This window comes from Anabas testudineus, chromosome 23 (assembly GCF_900324465.2).
Source record: "Anabas testudineus chromosome 23, fAnaTes1.2, whole genome shotgun sequence".
NCBI lineage: Eukaryota > Metazoa > Chordata > Actinopteri > Anabantiformes > Anabantidae > Anabas > Anabas testudineus.
Genome location: NC_046631.1, coordinates 6583153 through 6603377, shown reverse-complemented (window position 1 = coordinate 6603377; position 20225 = coordinate 6583153). Strand labels below are relative to the sequence as shown.

Genomic DNA, 20225 nt, shown 5'->3' with positions numbered 1-20225 from the left:
ATTTAAGTTTATGGCCATAGCAGATAGAGATATGGGGTCATCTGGTTTGTCTAAATAGTTGCATCTGTACGACTGTGTTTGCGTGCACATCTGTTGTTCCAGCGTGTTTTCTCTCTGTCATGGATCGTGGCCAGGTAAAGAAGCACGGGAGTCTGACTGAGAAAGTCAAATGAATTCAGATGGACAGGTATAAAAAAAGAAACAAGGCCAAACATGGCAAGGAAAAAACCCAGAGGAACAGAGTTCACTGAATGCCTACTGATTACACAGTAATTAAAACTCTGGCTTCCACCTAGAAATTTATTTTAGATCTTGACCAAACCAAACCTGTTTTGGTTTCTGCCGGCTTAGGAGGGAAATACTGAGAGGAACTGTTGAGTGAGGTAATAGTTCTCTGTGGTTTGGTCACAATCAATAGGACTAAAGGAAAGAAGTAGTTTGTCTTTGGTCAAGCAAGATTTAGGGGAGCTGTTTTTTTATACAGGAAATCACTGCAACTACCATTTATATCATGTTCTCCCTGTGGTGATTGCTGGAGATGGAGGAAATGCAACCTTAGGCTAATTATAGGGTAGGTTTTCATGTTTACTTTACACGACAACTAACCAGTCTCTAAAGATTCCAATTAGAATAAATCACCATCAAGGACATCTAAATTAAATCCTACCTCCCAGGAAATTCAGTGATATCAACATTTTGCTGATAAAACAGGGCACAAGCACACCTTGAATTCTCACACGTTACATTTTTATCTGTTTGGAATGTCATGTACAGGTCATAAGAATGCATTGAAGGCTGCACTGAGCTCTGAAGTCAATCTGGTACTTCAAAAAGTGTGTTTGGAGTAGTGTAATATGGTGTGTGCATCCTTCATCTCCCCACTGGCACCATAGCTGGCCTGGCACACAAACAGCCCCTCTCATCCTGGGACATAATAAACACATGCATGCATGCTTCTGCAGATAAGTATGTATAATAGGTGCTTGCATGTTTGAGGGAGACTACTGTATGTCCACTAAACACTGTTAAACAGACAGGTTAAGTGCTTTGTAGCCAGCAGAAAAACTCCTTGGGTTTCCACCCCAGCTCCTCCTGTTAACTAAAGACAGTTGTTCTGGTGTAAGTGCCCTGAAGCGTTTGGCAGTAAACAGTCTATTTAGGACGGTGCAGAATGGTGATCCAAATATGGAGCTGTTTTACTCAGTGCTGATGAAGAGAAGAGAAGAGGAGAGAAGAGAAGGGAAGAGAAGGCAGTATGCTGATTATCAGGGATCACTGTGGTACCACAAAAACTACGCAGAGTGCCCTGATCTGGCAGATTAAACTATTCCCATGGGAGCTGTTTTGTATCTGAGAGACCGACTGATTCATGTTAGTAACAAGTGATAGGGAGTGTCCGGCTACTGTGGGAATCTTGCTGCTTCAGTCGAGTAAATACTGGGAGTAGAGAAACATTACAGTGCAAAACAATTACAAATAATGTACCTCCAGCAAGACACAAAGAGTCCACAGAGATGTAAAGAACTGGTTTTCATTCATCTGCCTGAAGCTCTGTGTTGTGTAACAGAACACTTGCATCAACATTTTGAAAATACATTATTTTATAATAAAATATATATTAAAGTTACAAATTAAAAAAGTTCTTTGGTAACAAATGGCCCAAGTACAGATACTTGAGACTGAAATTCGAAATTGGCATCTGATAATGTTAAGTACCATGAGCTGATGTAACTAGTTTGTGATAGTTGACAGGAATGCAGTTGTATAGACTGGTAAATTGCAAATGTTGTTTATTTATTTACTTGCTGAGTCATTTTGAGAATATTAGATCAATACTAAGGTTTTCGGGTTGCAGGTTAAAAGTCTCGCTTCAGCTTTGACATAAAATAGCAAATTAAAGTGTTTTTAGCTCAAAGAGCCAAAATAAAAGGGAACCCAAAAAGTAAAATACCATCACAGAGGTTGGTTCAGCTTCTTGCAGTACTATGAATTATGGGTGGCAAGCTGTTTACAAAACCCTGGGAAACCACAAGTGTTGCCTGTAAAATGCATGGTAACATCTTCCAAGGTCTAATAACAAAGTAGTGATCCTCTACTCAAGCAGTGATCAAAGGCAGATGTTGAAAGTAAACCGAGGCTATTTTGGAACAAACCTGAGATGATTTACATCCCTAAGTCTTCTTCCTTCCACAGTGAGCATGACAGAAGAGCAGACAGATGAGCACATGGGTGTTAGGTGAGTGTTTGCACTTAGCAGCATATAGCACAGCATTGGTTTCACTGAGGGGACCAGTGTGGGGTTGCAGTCCTCCTACACAAGTGTGTGTGTGTGTGTGTGTCTGTGTGTGTAAACACTAAACCAGATGCAGCCTTGTGGCTCCTTTGAGAATCAGTTTTTCATTTGCTATATCTCTCTCTCTCACCGTCTCTTTCCTCACACTCTCGGTGCGATCCAGCTGAGTGGGTGAAAAGCAAAAGAGAGAGAGAGAGAGAGAGTGCAAGAGGGGCAGGTTGTATAAGGCAGTAGTCAATCACTCAGTGCATGCAGCTGGAGAGAGGGAGAGAGAGGGGGAGAGACAGAGAGAGAAAAAAAGAGGGGGAGAGAGAGTGGAGGATCACCCAGTCTTTCATCCCTTACTCCATGCTCTAGGTTTACAGGCAGCCAGGCAGATTTTTTTGGCTTAGACGCAGCGCTCATGACAGGATTAGGAGCCTGGGACACGGGACCAACTGGAGATCTGCAGGTCCTAGTGGAAGAGCCAGAGCCAGATACGCTCCCTGCATAGGTAGGACTACAACCTTCATATTGTGCCTTCAAATTTACGTACCTACAAGAAAGTAGCCTACTGAAAACCACAGCAAGTTGCAGTCTTCCTCAGAAAAGAATCCATATGCAAGAAACTCTTAGTCCAAAGTTTAGTCCTTGGTGATAAAATCAGATTCCCTGAAGGCTAAGAATAAACCAGCATGCTATTTTAATCTTGATGTGAACTGCTTATTTCTGCAATTTTCTTTTCTCCAAAGCTTTACATGACATCTGGCTCCCCCTTGTCTTCCTCCTTTGTTCCCATGCAGACAATGACTGTGTAGACAAGAAGCAATGAAGGTGGTCATTTTGAGAGCTCACTAAGTGCTTTATGATAAGCAATTTAAAGATGTGTTGCAGCAACAGGTATACCGTTTCCTGCACAGGCATGATAACATTTCCCATGTGAAGGTATGAATGGACTGAGCTCAGCTTTTTACAAAACAGGGAGCCTGCTTGCATAACATGCAATGTCTTAATTGGACTGTGCATTTTGGCAATTCAGAAGTCCCCGAAACTCCAAACAAGCTCTGAATTCTTGTTTACATTACATCAAATTCCAGCTCAGAACTTGATATTGGTGAAGTTTTTTTTTCTAATGTTAAACTCCTGTTTGGATTTGTTCAACTTGTGCCAAGTTTATGGACGGTCATTGCACCCTGATGTTCATGTTGATTTTCCCTCAATGAAAGATGAATTCTGCAGCAAAGAAAGCATTCGGTTGCTAGATTTACACAGTTGTTCTGCACAACTTAAAATGCTGCCTGTGCAGCCCAGTAGGTAGAACTAGGGGGAGAACTTCTTCCGTAGCGAGGGGCTAATTTATCCGCTTAGACTTACTTGGTACTGTAACTCTGAACTCTGGATGCCCAGAAAATGACTCATGGTCAAACTCAGCCAACTGTTGTTGTTAAAAATGAAATAGGATTAGGAGAATGTGGGGTTTGCTGTATGATTTTCAGACAGCGATGAGGATGAAATTACATAATATTCCAAGAATCCAATGGGAATTCTGCTGAACAAGTATTATATGTAGAGTGTATTTACTAGTTAAGGCATCTATATCTAAATATGTGTGTGTGCAGCTGTCTGCATATCTTTACTGGAAGTTACATGCCCCTGTAGTTTTCAGTAAGATTGCAGCCACATGCAGTGGCACAGTGGAGCAATGTATGGTTTCACTTTGGAATTCTGCACCACGGGGAAAAAAGGGGGAAGAGAAAAAGCTTGACTTGCAAGTTTAACCTGATTACAAAGTACCATGGTCCCTTTAACTTAATTTTCTGCTGTTTCAGCTTGCCACAGTTAGGTTTAAGTGGAACATTTTGGAGTGGGAGTGGGAGAACTAGCCTAAGCTGCAGATGTGTTTGACACCAGTCCAAAGCAATCAGCATAGCTTGTCTGATATTCTGTGTTTGTATGGCTGCGTTTGAGCTCTTTTAAACAACTCATGACTCAGTCTATATTTCTAAAGGAAAACAACAGGCAGCAGAAATCACAGTAGGATGTTGCACAACAGTAAAATAAATGATTTCCCCAATTCTTCATGTTTCTACTCCAGGATTTATAAACCTGACACATTTAAGCTTCACAGTAATCCCGTGTTTAATGTTTTATGATGGAGCTGAGTCTTTTGTAGTTAGCACTTTCAGATCGGGATTAGATGCAGCCAAGAATCAGGGGGAGACCGCAGCGATGCCTGCGTAACATCAGCTGGCCGCTTGTCACCCTCACACACAGACAGGAGTTGCATGGACTCACAGACACTGACATTTTGTGTTGGTTGTAGTTGCTATTTTTGTGTCTATGTTTGGAGTCAAGAATAGACAAGAACGGCTTTCACATGGCTATACTGTAAAGAAACACACACACACACACACACACACACACACAGGAAGGCACACGGTTTGGCTCGTTTCCATCAGAAAACTTATCATTCTGATGTTTGTTTTTGAGAGTCCACCACATCTGACCTCTCTGAAAAGTGTCATATTTTTTACCTCATGTTTTTTTTTTCTGTCCCTTTTGCCTCTGCAGAAATGAACTTGTCTGGTTTCAATTAGACTCTCATGGATGTGTGAGGGTTCTCCTCTCTCTCTCCCTCTCTCTCCCAGTCTCGCTCGCTCTCTCTACATACACACTATGTGTCTGTCCCTGTCTCATTCTCGGGTTTTGTGGTTGTTCTTCTTCCCTCCCTTTCTCCTTAAACGCTCCTAGTCTAAACTGTCATTCTGTCCATGTCCTCCTCTTTGTCTTTTTCTTATAGCCAGCTGGTGGGGCTGTAACATGGTAACAAGACCTCTGGGCACGTAAACACACACCACACACACACACACACACACACACACACAAATCTCAGCCCAAAGGAAACAAAGTAAAGTCATCTTACTGGGAGGCTTGCTGGCAGACGATATGTAATCTTACTCCTTTCTCCAACTCTCCAGTTCTCTTTTCTGCAATTAACTGCTTGAATGGCTAACTGGCTGCTACCTTATCCATACATGCAGCTTGGAGCTGAATTCATTACATTTTTCTATTAAGAAGAGAAAGCATGTTCCTGGTTTTGCAGTCACCCCTGCTTGTTCTCACCTTCTCTCTGTAACACAGTGGCCTTTGTGTTTTCTATATTTTTTTGCTGGAGATCCAAACTCTTTCCATCCCCACTGACCTGTTCAACTGTTATTGGAGCAAGAACAGCGTCTGCTGGCAGCCTTGAGGCTGCACAGTCACAGGTAGCTCAGCTTTAAGGCTATGCTGAGGTGAACCAGGACATGAATAGGCATGGACAAGATTTTTCTAGTTTTTGTTTTTTGTCTTCCTTATTCCTTAGTCAGGTTTGCAGCACTTTTGTATTGCAAGCCAGGCAGACATGTGTTTCAGCCTGATTATGTAAACTCTCTGCACTGGTGGGAAAAAAAACTGGATAGACCACCAGTGGTTTAGATTCAAGTCTTGCCACTAGATTGAGCCGCAGACTATTCGGAGCCAAACATGACTGATTTTTATGACTGGAATCTGGACAAAACTGAAAGTGATCCTGTATTATGACCTGCATGTGAAACCCTTTAATGTTAAAGGATTTTAAAAACATTCTTGCATGAAGCTCAGTAGCATCACCTGAAACTTCATGAATATGTCTCCCATATTCACCAAGAGGAGTTTCCCTTAAGTTGGTGTCACAATATTGTCTTCCCTACGCAGCTCCTGAGATTCATCTTGTCTTTAAGCTGCCATTCTGTTCCCGTCCTTCTTCCACTTTGTCCCTGCGGTTTCTTTCCACTCTGAGACATTGTTTGGAAAAGGTTTACAATTTTGTAAGCTGTCAGTGTCTCTTCTTCTTTAAACCCTCTCTTCCTAATGTAGGTGGTATGTGATGGTCTAAGAATCCAAGTTGTCTGTGTTTCCTCCAGTCTGCTGAGTCCAAATGACCCATTTGAGCCCACAGACAATGAAGAAAACACACACAGACACACAGCATGTGTTTCCCTCGTGTGTTTTTCATGCAGTCCCTTTATGAGTAGTATCTGTATGTCATGAATAATAGTACTGGTACATTAGAATGTTTTGTATTTGCTTTTGTGTCTGTGCCATGTGGAGGTTTTTGCAGCATCATCCACATATTTACACTTTGACTTCTGGCATTATATTATTTTAATATACATATTCTCACTCTCATCAGAAGACAACACAGAGAAAGAATGATGAGAATGGTAGTTAGTAGTTGTTATATATGAAGAAAAGGCACAGGTACAACACAGAGACACATGGTATTCACTTGGAAATGAGATTAAGTCTACACTCCCTGCGCACTGTTCCCCAAAACAAATTCCACAGAGAGCATTTATTCCATAGTTTGTTTTCATTGAGTGCACACTTGTGCTGAATACTCGCTCCCCTTATACTTGTCTAAGAGACTGGCTCAGTAAATTGTTTTAGTTTGAAAATCCATTAAAAAGATTTAATGTAATTTACCAAATGACGATTTTTCCATTTGCTCTGCACATTCGGGCACAGTGATAAAGTAAGTCTCTGTTCAGCGAACACTGGTAAGTAGAGCTCTATCGCACCTTATGATGTAATTATACTCTCAAGGCTTTACTGGCAATGGTGTATGAATGCGGTCTCGCAGTCTAATCCACCTGTGGTTGAAAAGTGAAAATGTTGAAAACGGAGTCAGGAATCTTAACAAAAAAACTAATTGTCCAATAATAAGCACTCAATTTAAAAGCCAACAGTATTACAGCTAATACACTGACCTTGAGTCACTTAAACTCCACTCGCATTAGCATTTAGGAATCACCAAAACACAAACATTCAAGCTCTCTTAGGCAGTGACATAGAAAAAAATGGTTCATTCTTCTTCTGTAAAAACAGTGCAATGCACATTGCTGACACAAACATACACACAGCATGATCAGATCACCCCTCACACTTTGCACAAAGGCATTGGGTTCTTTCCTAGAAGCTTATTTGCATACAGTCCAATATTAGAGACATTTTGCAACCACATTTCATGTCCAGACCAAACTTTATTATGGTTCAGGATAGATGGCAGTGGAAGCAAAAACAGTCTGCATTGTATTTAGAGGAATTCCCCAGAGAAAATAAATGAGTAAAGTCCTGAGGGCTATCTATTGGATGTTTACAGACAGGGAAGGACCTCCCCCAGAGGGCAGGAGGGTGGGAAATAATAGTAGACTGGAAGACTTAATTCAGGTTGGTATGGGCAGAAAGTACCCGCAGGCATGGGATTTGCTTGAGTGGGTTTGTTATGGTCCACCCTGGACAGTGTCTTGAATATTGCTGGCTGACTGAAGCTCTAGTTTTCCAAGAAGGGCTGGATGCACTTTTGCTGAACAGCTGGGATGTTGAAAAGATCTTAATGGTACCAGCGCTGGTCCAGATGGCTTTGACATGGTTGGTGCATTGATTAAAGAGGAAGTGAGAGGGAAAAAAAGTGTTGAGAAACTTTCTTTTGTGATGAAAAAAAAAGATGGTATTGGACTTTATACCCGGCTCCATCATCACACCACTTCTTAAGGAAGGAGTCAAGAAAAAAAGCTAATGCAGATGCTCTCATTTAACAATGAGCCATTTATCAACACAGCTTAAGTGGCCACAGTCATAAAGTCAAGACACACATGCTTGGACGATGGGCCGGCCATAATCATGTAATTGCAGAGGTTTGCGGGTGTGCGTATGTTTTCAGAGCTCGCCACAAGAAGCATGTAGCTGAAGGTGTGGTGTACTAGTTATTCTGGTACTGATAAACATCCCTACAGTAGGGGACTGGAGCTGTTCTGGAGGTGGCGGACACTGTTGGTTTTTCCACATTATGCGTACAGTAGGATGAGACTACACTGGAATGGAGTGTGTTTCTGTGTGCTGTAGCTGTATTCTTGCCATGTTTTACCCATTTAGCTGCACAGCAAAGGTACAGTTGGACCACAGTAGTTTATATCAAGCACCTGTACTAGATCTGATGACTAAGCCCCGGAGGCTATGTCTGAGTCCAATCAAGACCCCTCTCCAAGTTTTCCACCTCATTCTAGTCTAGTCTGATGTTTGGACTGGCGCAGGTTACACCATGTGTTGAAACATGTCTCTCATCAGCTGCACATTAACGCAATACACACACACACACATACACACACACACACACACACACACAAGAACATGTGTTTGCAGCGTCTGTACAGTATCCAGGCATATGAACAACAAACACATAAATCTATGAAGGTTTATACGTAAATATAGGGAAAGAATAAAGACATAAGCAACAGCTTAAGGCCGAGAAGACCAATTCTGGCTCAGTGTATGTGTTGAATACCGAAAAATTGGACAGTTGAAGAGTGGTTGGTGATGGGCAGGAAAATGCGTCCCCAGATGCATTTTCAGCTGTTTCTGTCTGCATCTAGCTAAAATACCCAGTCTGTTATTCACAATGGAATGGCACCATCTGCACTGACAGGCTTGTTCCACTGTATGAGAGACTGGAAGACTGTAAGGGGGCTGCGGTTTGGTGCAGTTGCACTGAGTCAGCATGCACATGTGTGTGTTTGTGTGCGTGTGTGTTCAGGGTGTATTTTGGCAAATCTGTGGACCTTGCCTCTCTGCCTCTGATCACACAATGGAACCATGACTCACTTATTTTACTATAAAAGTGCACACCCATGTACACATATTCACAAATCAGCGGTGACTTCCAATCAGGAAGGCCAAAAAGAACAAGTGACAGAGTGACAAAAAAAAAAGTCGCCATTAATGGGCTATAAATATTCATATTTCCAGTGCTGGAATTTTCATATTTGTGTCTGATGACAGTTTTGCAATTTGGCAGCACAAATGGTAAGACAGCAGCAATAAAAGAGGAAAAATGTCGCAAAGACAGTAGGAAAGAAGGAAAAGTCAGATAATGACTTTAACGCAACAGATAGAATTTACTTTTTTTTGTGAGGAATGGGCTTAAACACCTGGTAAAACATACTACAGTAGATTGATTTGAGATAGACAGCATGTTTAGAAAGATGGCATGAGGCGATGACGAGAGAAACAGCCACATCTCTCTGGCAGAACTTTCATTGGGTGTCTGCACTGAAATAGCACTAGCACTTTACAATGTCCACATTTTAACTCTTAAGATGGCAACGTAACAATTTTCTCTCTTTCTTTTCCTTCAGTTGGTTTTGCTGTTCCTCTCTCTCCCCCACTTTCCTCTCCCTGCACTAATTCTTTCAACATGTGTGCTATTAACATTTTTATTGTTCGCATGTCCTAACATGCCACCAAGGCAAATCACTGCATTGCATTTCATTGCATTCACAAATACAAAGAGACTTTCCTTTAATTAAAGCTTTCTCTTACTCATTGTCTCACGTATGATTTGCCCATTATTTAGTTTTACATTCTTACAATATATTGCATGCAAGTACAAATGACTATAAATGAGTAATTTATACCTAAGGAACGAGTAAATTGGGGCTTAATTCACTCACTGCAATGTCCTCAAACTATAAAACAGCTGCACCCTGCAGTGATTGTTGTAACTTGTCAGCAAAATAGCTCAATTCCAAATGTGTAAATGCGAGTTAGTTTATGTGAACTGGCCACTGAAGGTGAAAATTCACCTCCCACTCTCTCTTCCTCTGTTTTTCCTCTTCACACAGCTGTGACTGGCCTCCTGTGTCCCATCCTGTGCACCAGTCATCTGACAACAGGTCGACCTGATTCCTCTTCTCTCCCATCATGCGTCTCCTTGTCACACTCCTCCTCTTGCTGCTCGTACATTCAGCTGAGCCCCGGAGAGGCCATCGTTCAAGGGCGGCGAACGGGAATGCTGCAGGTCGTGTACGGGGCAGAGGCAGGTCCAGAGTCATGAGGCGTCAAACTCAGGAGTGTAAGGAATACATGGAGGCAGGAGAGAAGTACCTGGACTGTCAGGACAAGCAGCTGACCTCTGTGATGCAGGACTGGCCCAAAGATATTCAACATCTGCTGCTGGCAAGAAATAAGATTCAGGTACATGCTGCAAAGGCAGTTTCTATTTGCATGCTGCAAATATGATGGAAGACATAGATCACCTGCCACAGCTCAGTTAGATGATACAACTAACAATCATCAACAAACTCAGGGAGTTTTCTTTGAGTTACAGTCTCAAACTTTCACACTGAACCTAAACCCAGCCAGCGTTTTGATAAAATGAGCATATGTGCACCATTTGTTTGAGGCAGAGATCAAACAGACTTTTCCCGCTATGTGTGCATAGATTTTTTTGTGTGTCTGAATGAGCGCATAGGATGCGTGGCACAGGTGTTGGGAGGAATGAAACAAAATGCTTTGTTCTGCGAAGTTAGAAATGAAAACAGACGAGCTACAAACGGAAATACAGAAAAATAATCTGAAAATCTTTGCACATATGTCAGATCTAAGTGAACTGACATGTAACAGATTTTAATTTTCAATAGCATTTTAGAAGAAGTCCCGACTTTCTCTAAATGGAGTTTGCTTCAGCTTAAGTTCAGTTCATGTTTCTTCCTTCAGGTTTTGAGGGACAACATGTTCGCCCAGTTCACCCGGCTGAAGAGCCTGGACCTCCAGCAGAATGACATCTCCATGGTGGAGGAGGGAGCCTTCAGCGGCCTTTCCCAGCTCACCACTCTGCTCCTTCAGCACAACAGCCTGAAAACAACCTCTGAGGATGTGCTGCTGCCTCTGCCTCGCCTCACCTACCTCCGTCTATATGACAACCCCTGGAGCTGCCACTGCTCTTTGGATAGCCTGATCAGGATGCTGCAGGTGCCCAGCAATCGCAACCTGGGCAACTATGCCAAGTGTGAGGAGCCCCTGTTGCTAAAAGGCCAGAAGCTGAAGAAGCTGAATGTTGACTCGTTGTGTGAAAAGAAGGAAGAGGACGGAGCGATTGGGAGACCGAAGCCTCCACCTGTCAAGCCGAAGTTCACACCTATGTGTCAGACCTACATGTTCCCTAGTCTTCTTCTGGACTGCAGCAACAAAGGTGAGAGAATATCAGGTTCAGAGCATGATTAGTGTACAAATAGGGCTGTAGGAACTGTGATGATGGATTGTCCACCATTTTGGTGCTGACTGAACAACCGTGAGGCGGATTTCCAAGATATTTTGTTAGAATCACAGTGACTAGTAGACGATTGGTTGGTTTTGAGTGAGAGTGCTCACTCTTGTTTTCAGAAGCCTGTGAGAGAGACACACCGAGACCATGTTTGACCAGTATCCCAAAGTGGCACACAACAGCTTTTGGTTTAAGGTTAGAGTGAAAGTTGAGACTTTTACATGTGGACATCTTACTCCCTGTGATTGACTTGCATCATATGATGTGTTTGTGTTCTTGTGCGAATACTGCACCATCTGAGTTGCATTATACTGCCTTCTAGTTTTAATCATGCATTCATTAACTTTCTGCAGATTTGTGTCTGTTTCATTTAGAAACTTGTAATAACAAGCAGTTTCTCTGCCTGTTTGTATTTTTTCTGTTTTCATACCGAGTCTGCAGGCAGAAGAAATTGGAGAAAAGACAGAAACAGTTAGGCATCTGTCAAAGTCAAAAGGCGTGGAGAAGGGTTGAGTGCGTTCCCTACTTTCTTTCTGGTCTGGTTCTGTTGCTGTGTCAAAATGCCACTTTGAGGCAAATATACTGTAATAATGTCTTTAACGTCTACAGAGCTCTATAAAACAATTTGTTTTAGGGCTTTTTAGAAAGACAGAGATGTCAAATGCCGAATTTGTGCCAAAAGATCACTCCTATACAGTATGTGGGCCCTTTTTCCCCCCCATCTTCTCCCTTTCATCTTCATCTTTAGTCCTTTAGCTCTGACTGCTTCAAAGTACTTAGACATAACTCCTCTGACACCCAAATGGCATCCACTGTCAGCATGCAGAACTGAATCATTGTCCGTGTCCATCTCCCAGATTGAAATAAGCAGTTGAGTGCATCCATAAATGGAGGCCTTATGCCCGTCACATAAAGCCATCCTTCACAGAGCACCATCAAGCCAAAACCACACAATGCAGCATCTGTGTCGTGTAAATTCTCGATGAAGCATTTTGCATATTTTCCTAATTATTTTTTTCCCCCTACAGTTGGGCTTTGCAATTGATTCTTTATCTGAACCACAATGTGGTTTCTCTGTTTTTCTCACAGGCTAACTCTCCTATCCATTTGGAAATGGATGGAAACAGCTCCCCATTCTGCCTCCTTCTCAGTGTTGCTCAGCATTAATGTGATATGTGATATATTGTCCATCCACAGCATATGGTTTCTGTGCTTTTGATTGGGTGCCCATATACATGTAGTTGTTTTGTGTTTCACTGCAGTGATTTCCAGCTTTAATGTTTTAACTAGTTTTATTAGTTCTATTATTTATTTTTGTTTCTGTGAGTGTATAATCTAAACACTAGGTCATATCTTTGGTGTTATGCAATATGATCGCAGAACACATGATGGATTGTATATTTTAGGGAGTCTCTGTCTATCAAAGTATCTTAAGTTTCCTTGTCTCTTTCACATTATGTGGATTTTACACAGAGCAAGCAAATGAGACCTTAGAAAAGTACAGTATCATGCATTCATGCCTTCTCTGAAAATCTCAGTCAGACTGAGAAATAGGGATTTTAATGACCATGATCTAAAAATACACAGATTAAGTGGAAATAAATTGTAGAGATAATGAGCATGTATATGAGGAGGTGGAACTAAAGACTAAATCCAGAGGAGAGTAGAAACATACTCTGAACCTTGACTACAGTATGTACCCTACTGTATATTTTTTTCTTGTCTGTCTTTTCCTCTCTGTTTTTCTTTCCTGTCTCCATGCCTCCCTCTCTCTGACTTAAAGACTATTTCTTTGAGGTCAACCACAGCAGATTTCGGGCTCCGCGTCATTCTCACTGGAGATCACTAGTGATCAGGGTGGTTAGAGTTAATATGGGAGTTCTTAAACATGTGTTTTTCAGTGATGGGACCTTGACTTTGGCATTGGAAATAGACATGAGTAATTTAAAGGCATATTTGTATAAGTGACTTATGCAGTAGATATGTTAAACTCACTTATTACTAGTTACTAGACCTTGCAAAAATACCACATCTCATTACTATGATGCTCACACAGCTTGATATTTTTGACTTTGACATTTTTGGAAATGCAGCAACTTGCTGGAAACCTGTAAAATGACAGTATAGATTTGTGTGTAGTATTTCTAATAGATTATGCTCTGTATTAAATGTAAATGTTACAGTTTGATAAGTTGTATAAGAGTTAGTTTAAAACTAATTTGCCTGTCTGCACACAAGAATTAGTGTTGCTCAGAAACCCGTCTACAGTGTGGTACTGATTGCTTTGGCCTTAAAAAGAGAAAAGAGAAGTAAAAAGGAGAAATAATAGGTTTAAACAACATAAATTCTCTCTCTATAAATCCTCTATATAACCTAAAAGCATCTCCTAATGTAAATGTGATTCATCTACTATTCGCTGCTTCCTGGTCACACACGCTCACACACATACATTGTGTCAGGGTCGCCCGATACTTTCCTCAGCAGAAAAAATTAATCTTCTTCTTGTGACCTAAGCAAGAGACAGAGGTGGAGAGCATGAATGAGTGTAAGGACAGTATAAAACATCACTTTCTCCTAAAAACAGGAAACATCTGCATGCGCCAAGACGGTTTTCTGCAGAACTCTTAATTTTTCCAAAGGGTTCAGGCTCAGTGAAAAGATCACAAAACCAAAGTGAGAACAGACCGACCTCGACCATTTCCAGTGAATTCACTCATTGTTCACTTTTTTTAATCAAGTTGGCAGTTTTTATATAATTTCATTTTTTATTTCTTTATTCATGTTGCAAGATTTGCAGAAATACGCAGATTCTCGTACAATCTGTGTGTTCAAAACAAATTGTGAGCTTGAAAATTCACCTAAACAGTTGCTTATAGACAGCGTCGTTAGGAACTGCTTAATAACAAAATCGAGGAATAAATCACATCGCAACTCTTCTGCAGCAGATAGATTCACTACCACAGCAGTAGTTAAAGCTGTGCAGAGGTAAATCTTATTCCTTTAAGTGCAACAAATTGAAGCACCTAAGATTATTATATTGGAGAATGATACTATTAATCTGTAATAGTGATATCCTATAAACAGAGTCGTCAGCTTGTTTAGTAAAGGCTTCACCTCTGCCTTTACAGCTTTTGTCTAAATGATGACAACTCGCTTAATAAATCTAGAGACTAGAAGCACAGAGAGAATGTACAGGTGATGTAAATGAAAAAAGAAAACTCTTTTCTTCAAGTACACAGGACATATAACCCCATCTTACTCAAATGTACATATAATTCCTTTGCAACCATAGCACGTCTAGTCTTGTGCAAGTGCAAATGACCTCATATTAAAACAGGAAGGTGTGAACTAATTTACGGCTACCTACTGCTACTGTGCAGTACATGTACATTTATATTGCATAAAGTTCTTAAGAAAACACTTCCAATCACTCCTCGTGTCAACTGTGTGGCGTAGGTCCAAACCACAAAATCCACTGCACTGTGCACAGCTGACCCCCACAGTAATCATGTCAGCAGTGTAAAAAAATTAACTGCTTCCCTTTCTGCTGTCTAAACAGTATAAAACGAGTTATGCTAGCGGCTCCAAACTGAGGTACTGTTAATGCTCAAATAAAAGTTTATATTACCTTTTGCAAAAATGAGTGTAATACTGGACATTTCATTGAAAATATGGTGAAGCAAAGAGGGACCCTCTGCAGTGGGACATATAGATAAATGTCCAGATTAATGTTGAGCACTCCCCCTAAAGTCATCATTTTGTCAACCTCAACAATGTGGTATACTAAACACATGCATGGCCTGCACCTCTATAGGATGTTATGGTAGAAGGTCATTCAAACCTGGCGCCTTGACATAAAGCAGATGTTGCAATTTAGTTAAATAAATGATAAAGTTTCAGATCATGGTGGACTGTGTGGTCAGACGAAACTGTTGGATTTCCAGTACGTTTTGCACAGAAGAATTCAAGAGGGACAGATGTTCATGTGTGTGTCAGAATGACTCCAGCAGATTCAACAAACCCAGTCCAAGGCCTGTTTTGAATGAATGACTTTCCTTTTTTCCAGATTTGCTCTCCTTCCCTCAGTACATGTTCTCCTTCCCTCTGTATACATTCTCCTCCTGTTGTGATTCTTCATTCAGCAGTCTACTCTGAAGGCATCCAACAGATGTTAAAATAGGAACACTTCACCTAAAATATTTGCTTCATTGAAAATCACAAGGTAACTGAGAGGCTTCTGATAAAATATCTGACTTGCTGGTAACACATTTAGCTCCAGGAAGCAATTCTAAAAGAGACAGGGAGTAAATAACACTGCAAATCAAGATAGTGGGCCTAATAATAGCTCTCTTCCATGTTTAGTTAAGCTTTATTTTTAAATGTACTACCCAGAGGGACATACTGGGGTCATCTAGTCACAGGCACCACTTGTCCGGTCTTAACCTACTTTCACTACTGAATACACATCACGGGAGATTATTCTTACTAACTGTAAAACACAGAAGACCACAGAGCTGTTCTGGACAGTGATTCAAAACAAGATTTGTTTTGACTCAAGAGGCTGAAGTCCGATATCTCAACCTTTTATTTTAGCCTGATGTTTGCAGCTGGAATGAGCCAGAATTTCTTCAGTATTTTCAAATCCAAGACTGTGCTTGGACAAAGACGCATATATACCTCAGGCAGGATGGGATTCCCTTTAGACCTTTTGGAAGAGACGTTCCCACTGAACTGTTGGCTTGCAATGCAAAGTCTGTTTTTGCTTTTGTAAATGTCTCTGCCTGCGTAATTATTACACTTCCTGAGTGCACTGGCTACATCTGTGTGCATGTTGTATATGTGTATGTTTGTAATTACATTTTCGAATACAATCACCCATGGTGAATTTGATGATACAGGTTTAAACAGATCTACATCATGATTAGTGGCGCACATGTGCTCTCTAGTTTTGGTGATTTCAGGTCTAAAAACTGAAAATCCATTAAAATCCCAAAGCATTGACAGATCCAACAGCTGAAATCTCCAAACATGTGCAATAAAAGGGTCTTTACATGTATCTGGCTCTATTACATGTCTGCAGAGAAGGTCCACATGTAGATTTAAACTTCATCTGCTGTTTTTACCTTTGGGACCAAATGCACTGACAGTGACAAATCTTTATTTGAACCGTCTCAACCCGGTACAAACGGTAAAACGTTTGTGAAACTTCCTCAGAGTGGGACTTTTGATTTAAAACTCCAGGGAGACTCTGTTATTGACATAGGAACATGTGGAGAATTGCTGTCACATACATTAGCATCATCAGTGATTACATGTGGGAAGTGTGTGCGAGTGTGTCTGAGAGAGAGGCTGGAAACATTGGAAGAGTGTGGAAACACTCCTTCCTGGCACAGACGTGAAATATTGTCATAAATGGTGTCACAGTCGACTCCATCTTGAAATTTTTAAATGTGCAATCAACCCACACAGCATCTTGAAAACAGATAAAGATGCAGACAGATCTGATTTCCAGCTCTCATGCTGATTCTGGGATTTTTCATCATGGATTCTCATTTATTATTTCTTTCTGTGTGCACATCTGTCTCGAGTCTGTGAACGTATCAATAATGCATGAAAGTGTATTTCTGTCTTTGTTTACATGTATTCACTTAAACAGCCTACTTGCTGTGCATTACATTCTCTTGCTATCCTAGCAAATGCTGCAACACAGTCCTGTTCTCCATTCAACACTGTTGCCAGACCTCATGTTTGTCCGTTTCTCTCTTTCTGCAGGTTTGACTCATGTCCCAGCTGATCTGCCATCTGACATAGTGAAGATAAATCTGTCCAATAACAGCATCAAACATCTCAGGCCCAAACAGTTCCTGCTGTCCAAAGACCTCAAGCTGCTCAATCTCAGCAACAACAGCCTGCTCCATATAGACACAGGTAACAGCTGTACCTTCAATAACCTCCATTGTAGAAAATTATGTTTTGAATTATGTTGAGATTCAAAATAGAACATGGATAAAGTAACTAAATACATGACTCTCAGACCTTCAAGGAAAGGTTTGTGAAATTTTCAGGTCCTTCATTATGGAACCACAAGATGGTTGAACATCAAAGTTTTGAAGCTAAATATCTGTTCTGAATGCCAATTCTGTCTCAGCAATACTGCAATACCAACAGACTCATTAGTCCCACCAGGATGTCTGGTTTCACGTCTGCCTGCCCTGGAGCTTTGCTCTTTCCAGCAACTCACATGGAGGGAAATAAACCTAGTGGAACACAAAGGCGCTGACACACTTGGATCATGACCAATACTGTAGATAAACAATTAATTGCAGTAGTCTTATGACTGTGCAATTATGGCGATAAGGGGCGTTGAAATGGTCTGTTTACTTGTCATGGAAACCTGTAGCTGAGCTCAGTTCAGAGCAGGGCAAGCCTGGGGGTGTTACCCTTAATTTATGACCTCCGATGGAGCTGGATCGTGTTGTCATGCCATTCAGTTTCTTTGTTTGCTCACAGAATCGTAATGCATGTATCAAGCTGGAAAAACTGATGGTGGGGTTACGAACATTAGTCTCCGTTGTTGTTTTGGTTTATGGATCTGTGATCCCGGCGGGAGTGCTGATTAAAATACTTGGAGATTAAGCTCTTTACTTGTGCTCATTTTGCAATCAAAACTGACAGCAGTCCCAGGGGATGGTGAGGTCAGACTGATTCAAAATGAAGAACAGATGGAAAGAACAATCGTGGAACAACTGGCATGTCATACCAACTGGGTAGTGTGATCACAGAAAACAGTTTGACATCTTGGTAAATATTATTTTCTCATATTTTTGGCAAAGCTAGATGTGAAGATCAATACCACTCCCACAACTACGCACTACATATGTAGCCATACAGCCAGATATGTGTTAGCTGAGCTTAGCACAAGCACTAATATATCACAGTTCACCAGTAGCACAATGTTTGCACTTCTGTTTTTGGAACAGTTTAAACTGATGACACATCCATGTATAGTTGATGCACGTTATTTAAGTAGTAGGTGTAGCAGGAATATAAAAATGCATTATCAGGATAATAATATTCTGATGATACAGAATCCAGCTCCAACTTATTTGACTGAGAAAAGACCACAAAAGTCGACCGCACTAGGTTTCCTGCCTCCTTCCTCCTTCCTCCTCCTATCTTGTCACTTGTAGGGTTAAATGTTGAAATTGCAGTACCAGTTACCTATTTTTTATAATTAAAACAATTGAACATCAGGTCTTGGCAACCATTTTTCTTTTTCTTTAGCTTTTCCCTCTGAAATGTTTGCATACCCTATAGACTATTTTTCTGCTTCTATGTGCTCCACACAGACTCATTTTTTCTCCTCCACCCATTCTTGTTCCCTCCTCTCTTCCGCTGCGTGAAGATCAAAGCTGGGCCCAAGGCTGGTGGACAGCATGAAACAGTCTCAGCTGTCCCATTACTCCCATTACTCCTACTTATACACACACACACACACACACACACACACACACACACACAGACACATTCGCTCATGCATGTGCACAGAAAAAGAAGAGATTACTAAAACCCCATCCATGCAGTTTTCACGAAGATTCTGACATTCGCTGTTGCTTTTGACAGAAATGATGATAAACTGTTTAAATGGAGGGCACAGGACTAAATTTCTTCACACAGGTTGTTTTTTGTTTCTTTTCTCCCAACCCTAGCTGCATTCGCAGGCCTGCTATACCTCCGTGAGCTTGATCTGTCCAACAACAGCCTCCATTACTTCCAGTACAGTGTACTAGAGGACCTCTACTTCTTGCGCAAGCTTTCGCTCGACAACAACCCCTGGATCTGTGACTACAACATCCACTACCTTATCTACTGGCTCAAGCACCACCCTGGGGTCTCCTACACTGGTCTGATCTGCTCTGAGCCGCAGGAATTCAGTGGCTGGCGTGTTGAGGATTATGTCAAGACCTACAATGGAGAGTGTCCCAAGGATAAACAAACAGAAGGGGCAGATACAGGACAGGGAGGACAAGGAGATTTGGACAATGAGGCACTGGAGGTGGTAGGGGAGACAACTGAGGGGCACCTTCCTCGCCCCCTGAAAGAGAAGACACCCAACACATTTGAGATCATCAGGTTGAGTTAGACTGGAGGGGCATCAACAGACTGGTGAGGTGGAGTAAGTAGGTAAATGCACACGAGAAGTCAAAATGTGGTCTGTAGACAGGCTGAAGAATGGATTAATAAGTGTAGAGTCAGTGATCTGACATTTACAGTAAATACACAATTATATTTAAAGAAAAATGTGATGACCAGAAGTTCAGTTTTGGGAAATTAGTTGTAACGTCGTGTTGCTGAGTCTACCTAAACAGATATTCTCTTGTCTCTAACAGACAAGATGCTCTCCTTTTATGTTACAGTTGGCTGATGCTAAGTTCAGGATTTTTTTTTACTACCTTTTGGTCTTCTTCGTATTAATGTTTGATATTGTCTGCCAGACTTATGGAAATAAAATTGGGTTATTTTTTTCTGAAAATGTGTTTCACTAATTGAACTGTTAGTCACATAAAACGTGTTAATGTACTGGACATAGTGACTCACTTTTTGAAAGTTTCAGATATGCCTTTATGGGAGTAAGTGCTGGTAAAACAAGCCAAATAATAATAAATGATCTGATGTCAGACCTGTAAGTGATGATGGAAAAGTTCAGCCTATTACAGCTGTGGCTCGCTTGTTTTATTTGGCAACTCAATGGTACAAGTTACAGAATTGTTTTTTTGACACCACAAATACCCTTTTAAAATTCTGTGGAAGTGTTTTATTTATTTCTTTTGG

At 41.1% G+C, this 20225-nt stretch overlaps 1 protein-coding gene across 1 annotated transcript; it reads left to right on the top strand.

The window, feature by feature from the left end:
• Positions 1-2480: 2480 nt before the first annotated feature.
• lrrc17 (leucine rich repeat containing 17) lies at positions 2481-20104 on the top strand. Its single transcript, XM_026362638.1, has 5 exons — positions 2481-2786; positions 9973-10324; positions 10847-11321; positions 17166-17321; positions 19103-20104. The coding sequence occupies exons 2-5, from the start codon at positions 10052-10054 to the stop codon at positions 19534-19536; spliced, it is 1338 nt and encodes a 445-aa protein (XP_026218423.1). The 5' UTR covers positions 2481-2786; positions 9973-10051; the 3' UTR covers positions 19537-20104.
• The last annotated feature ends 121 nt before the right edge of the window (positions 20105-20225 follow it).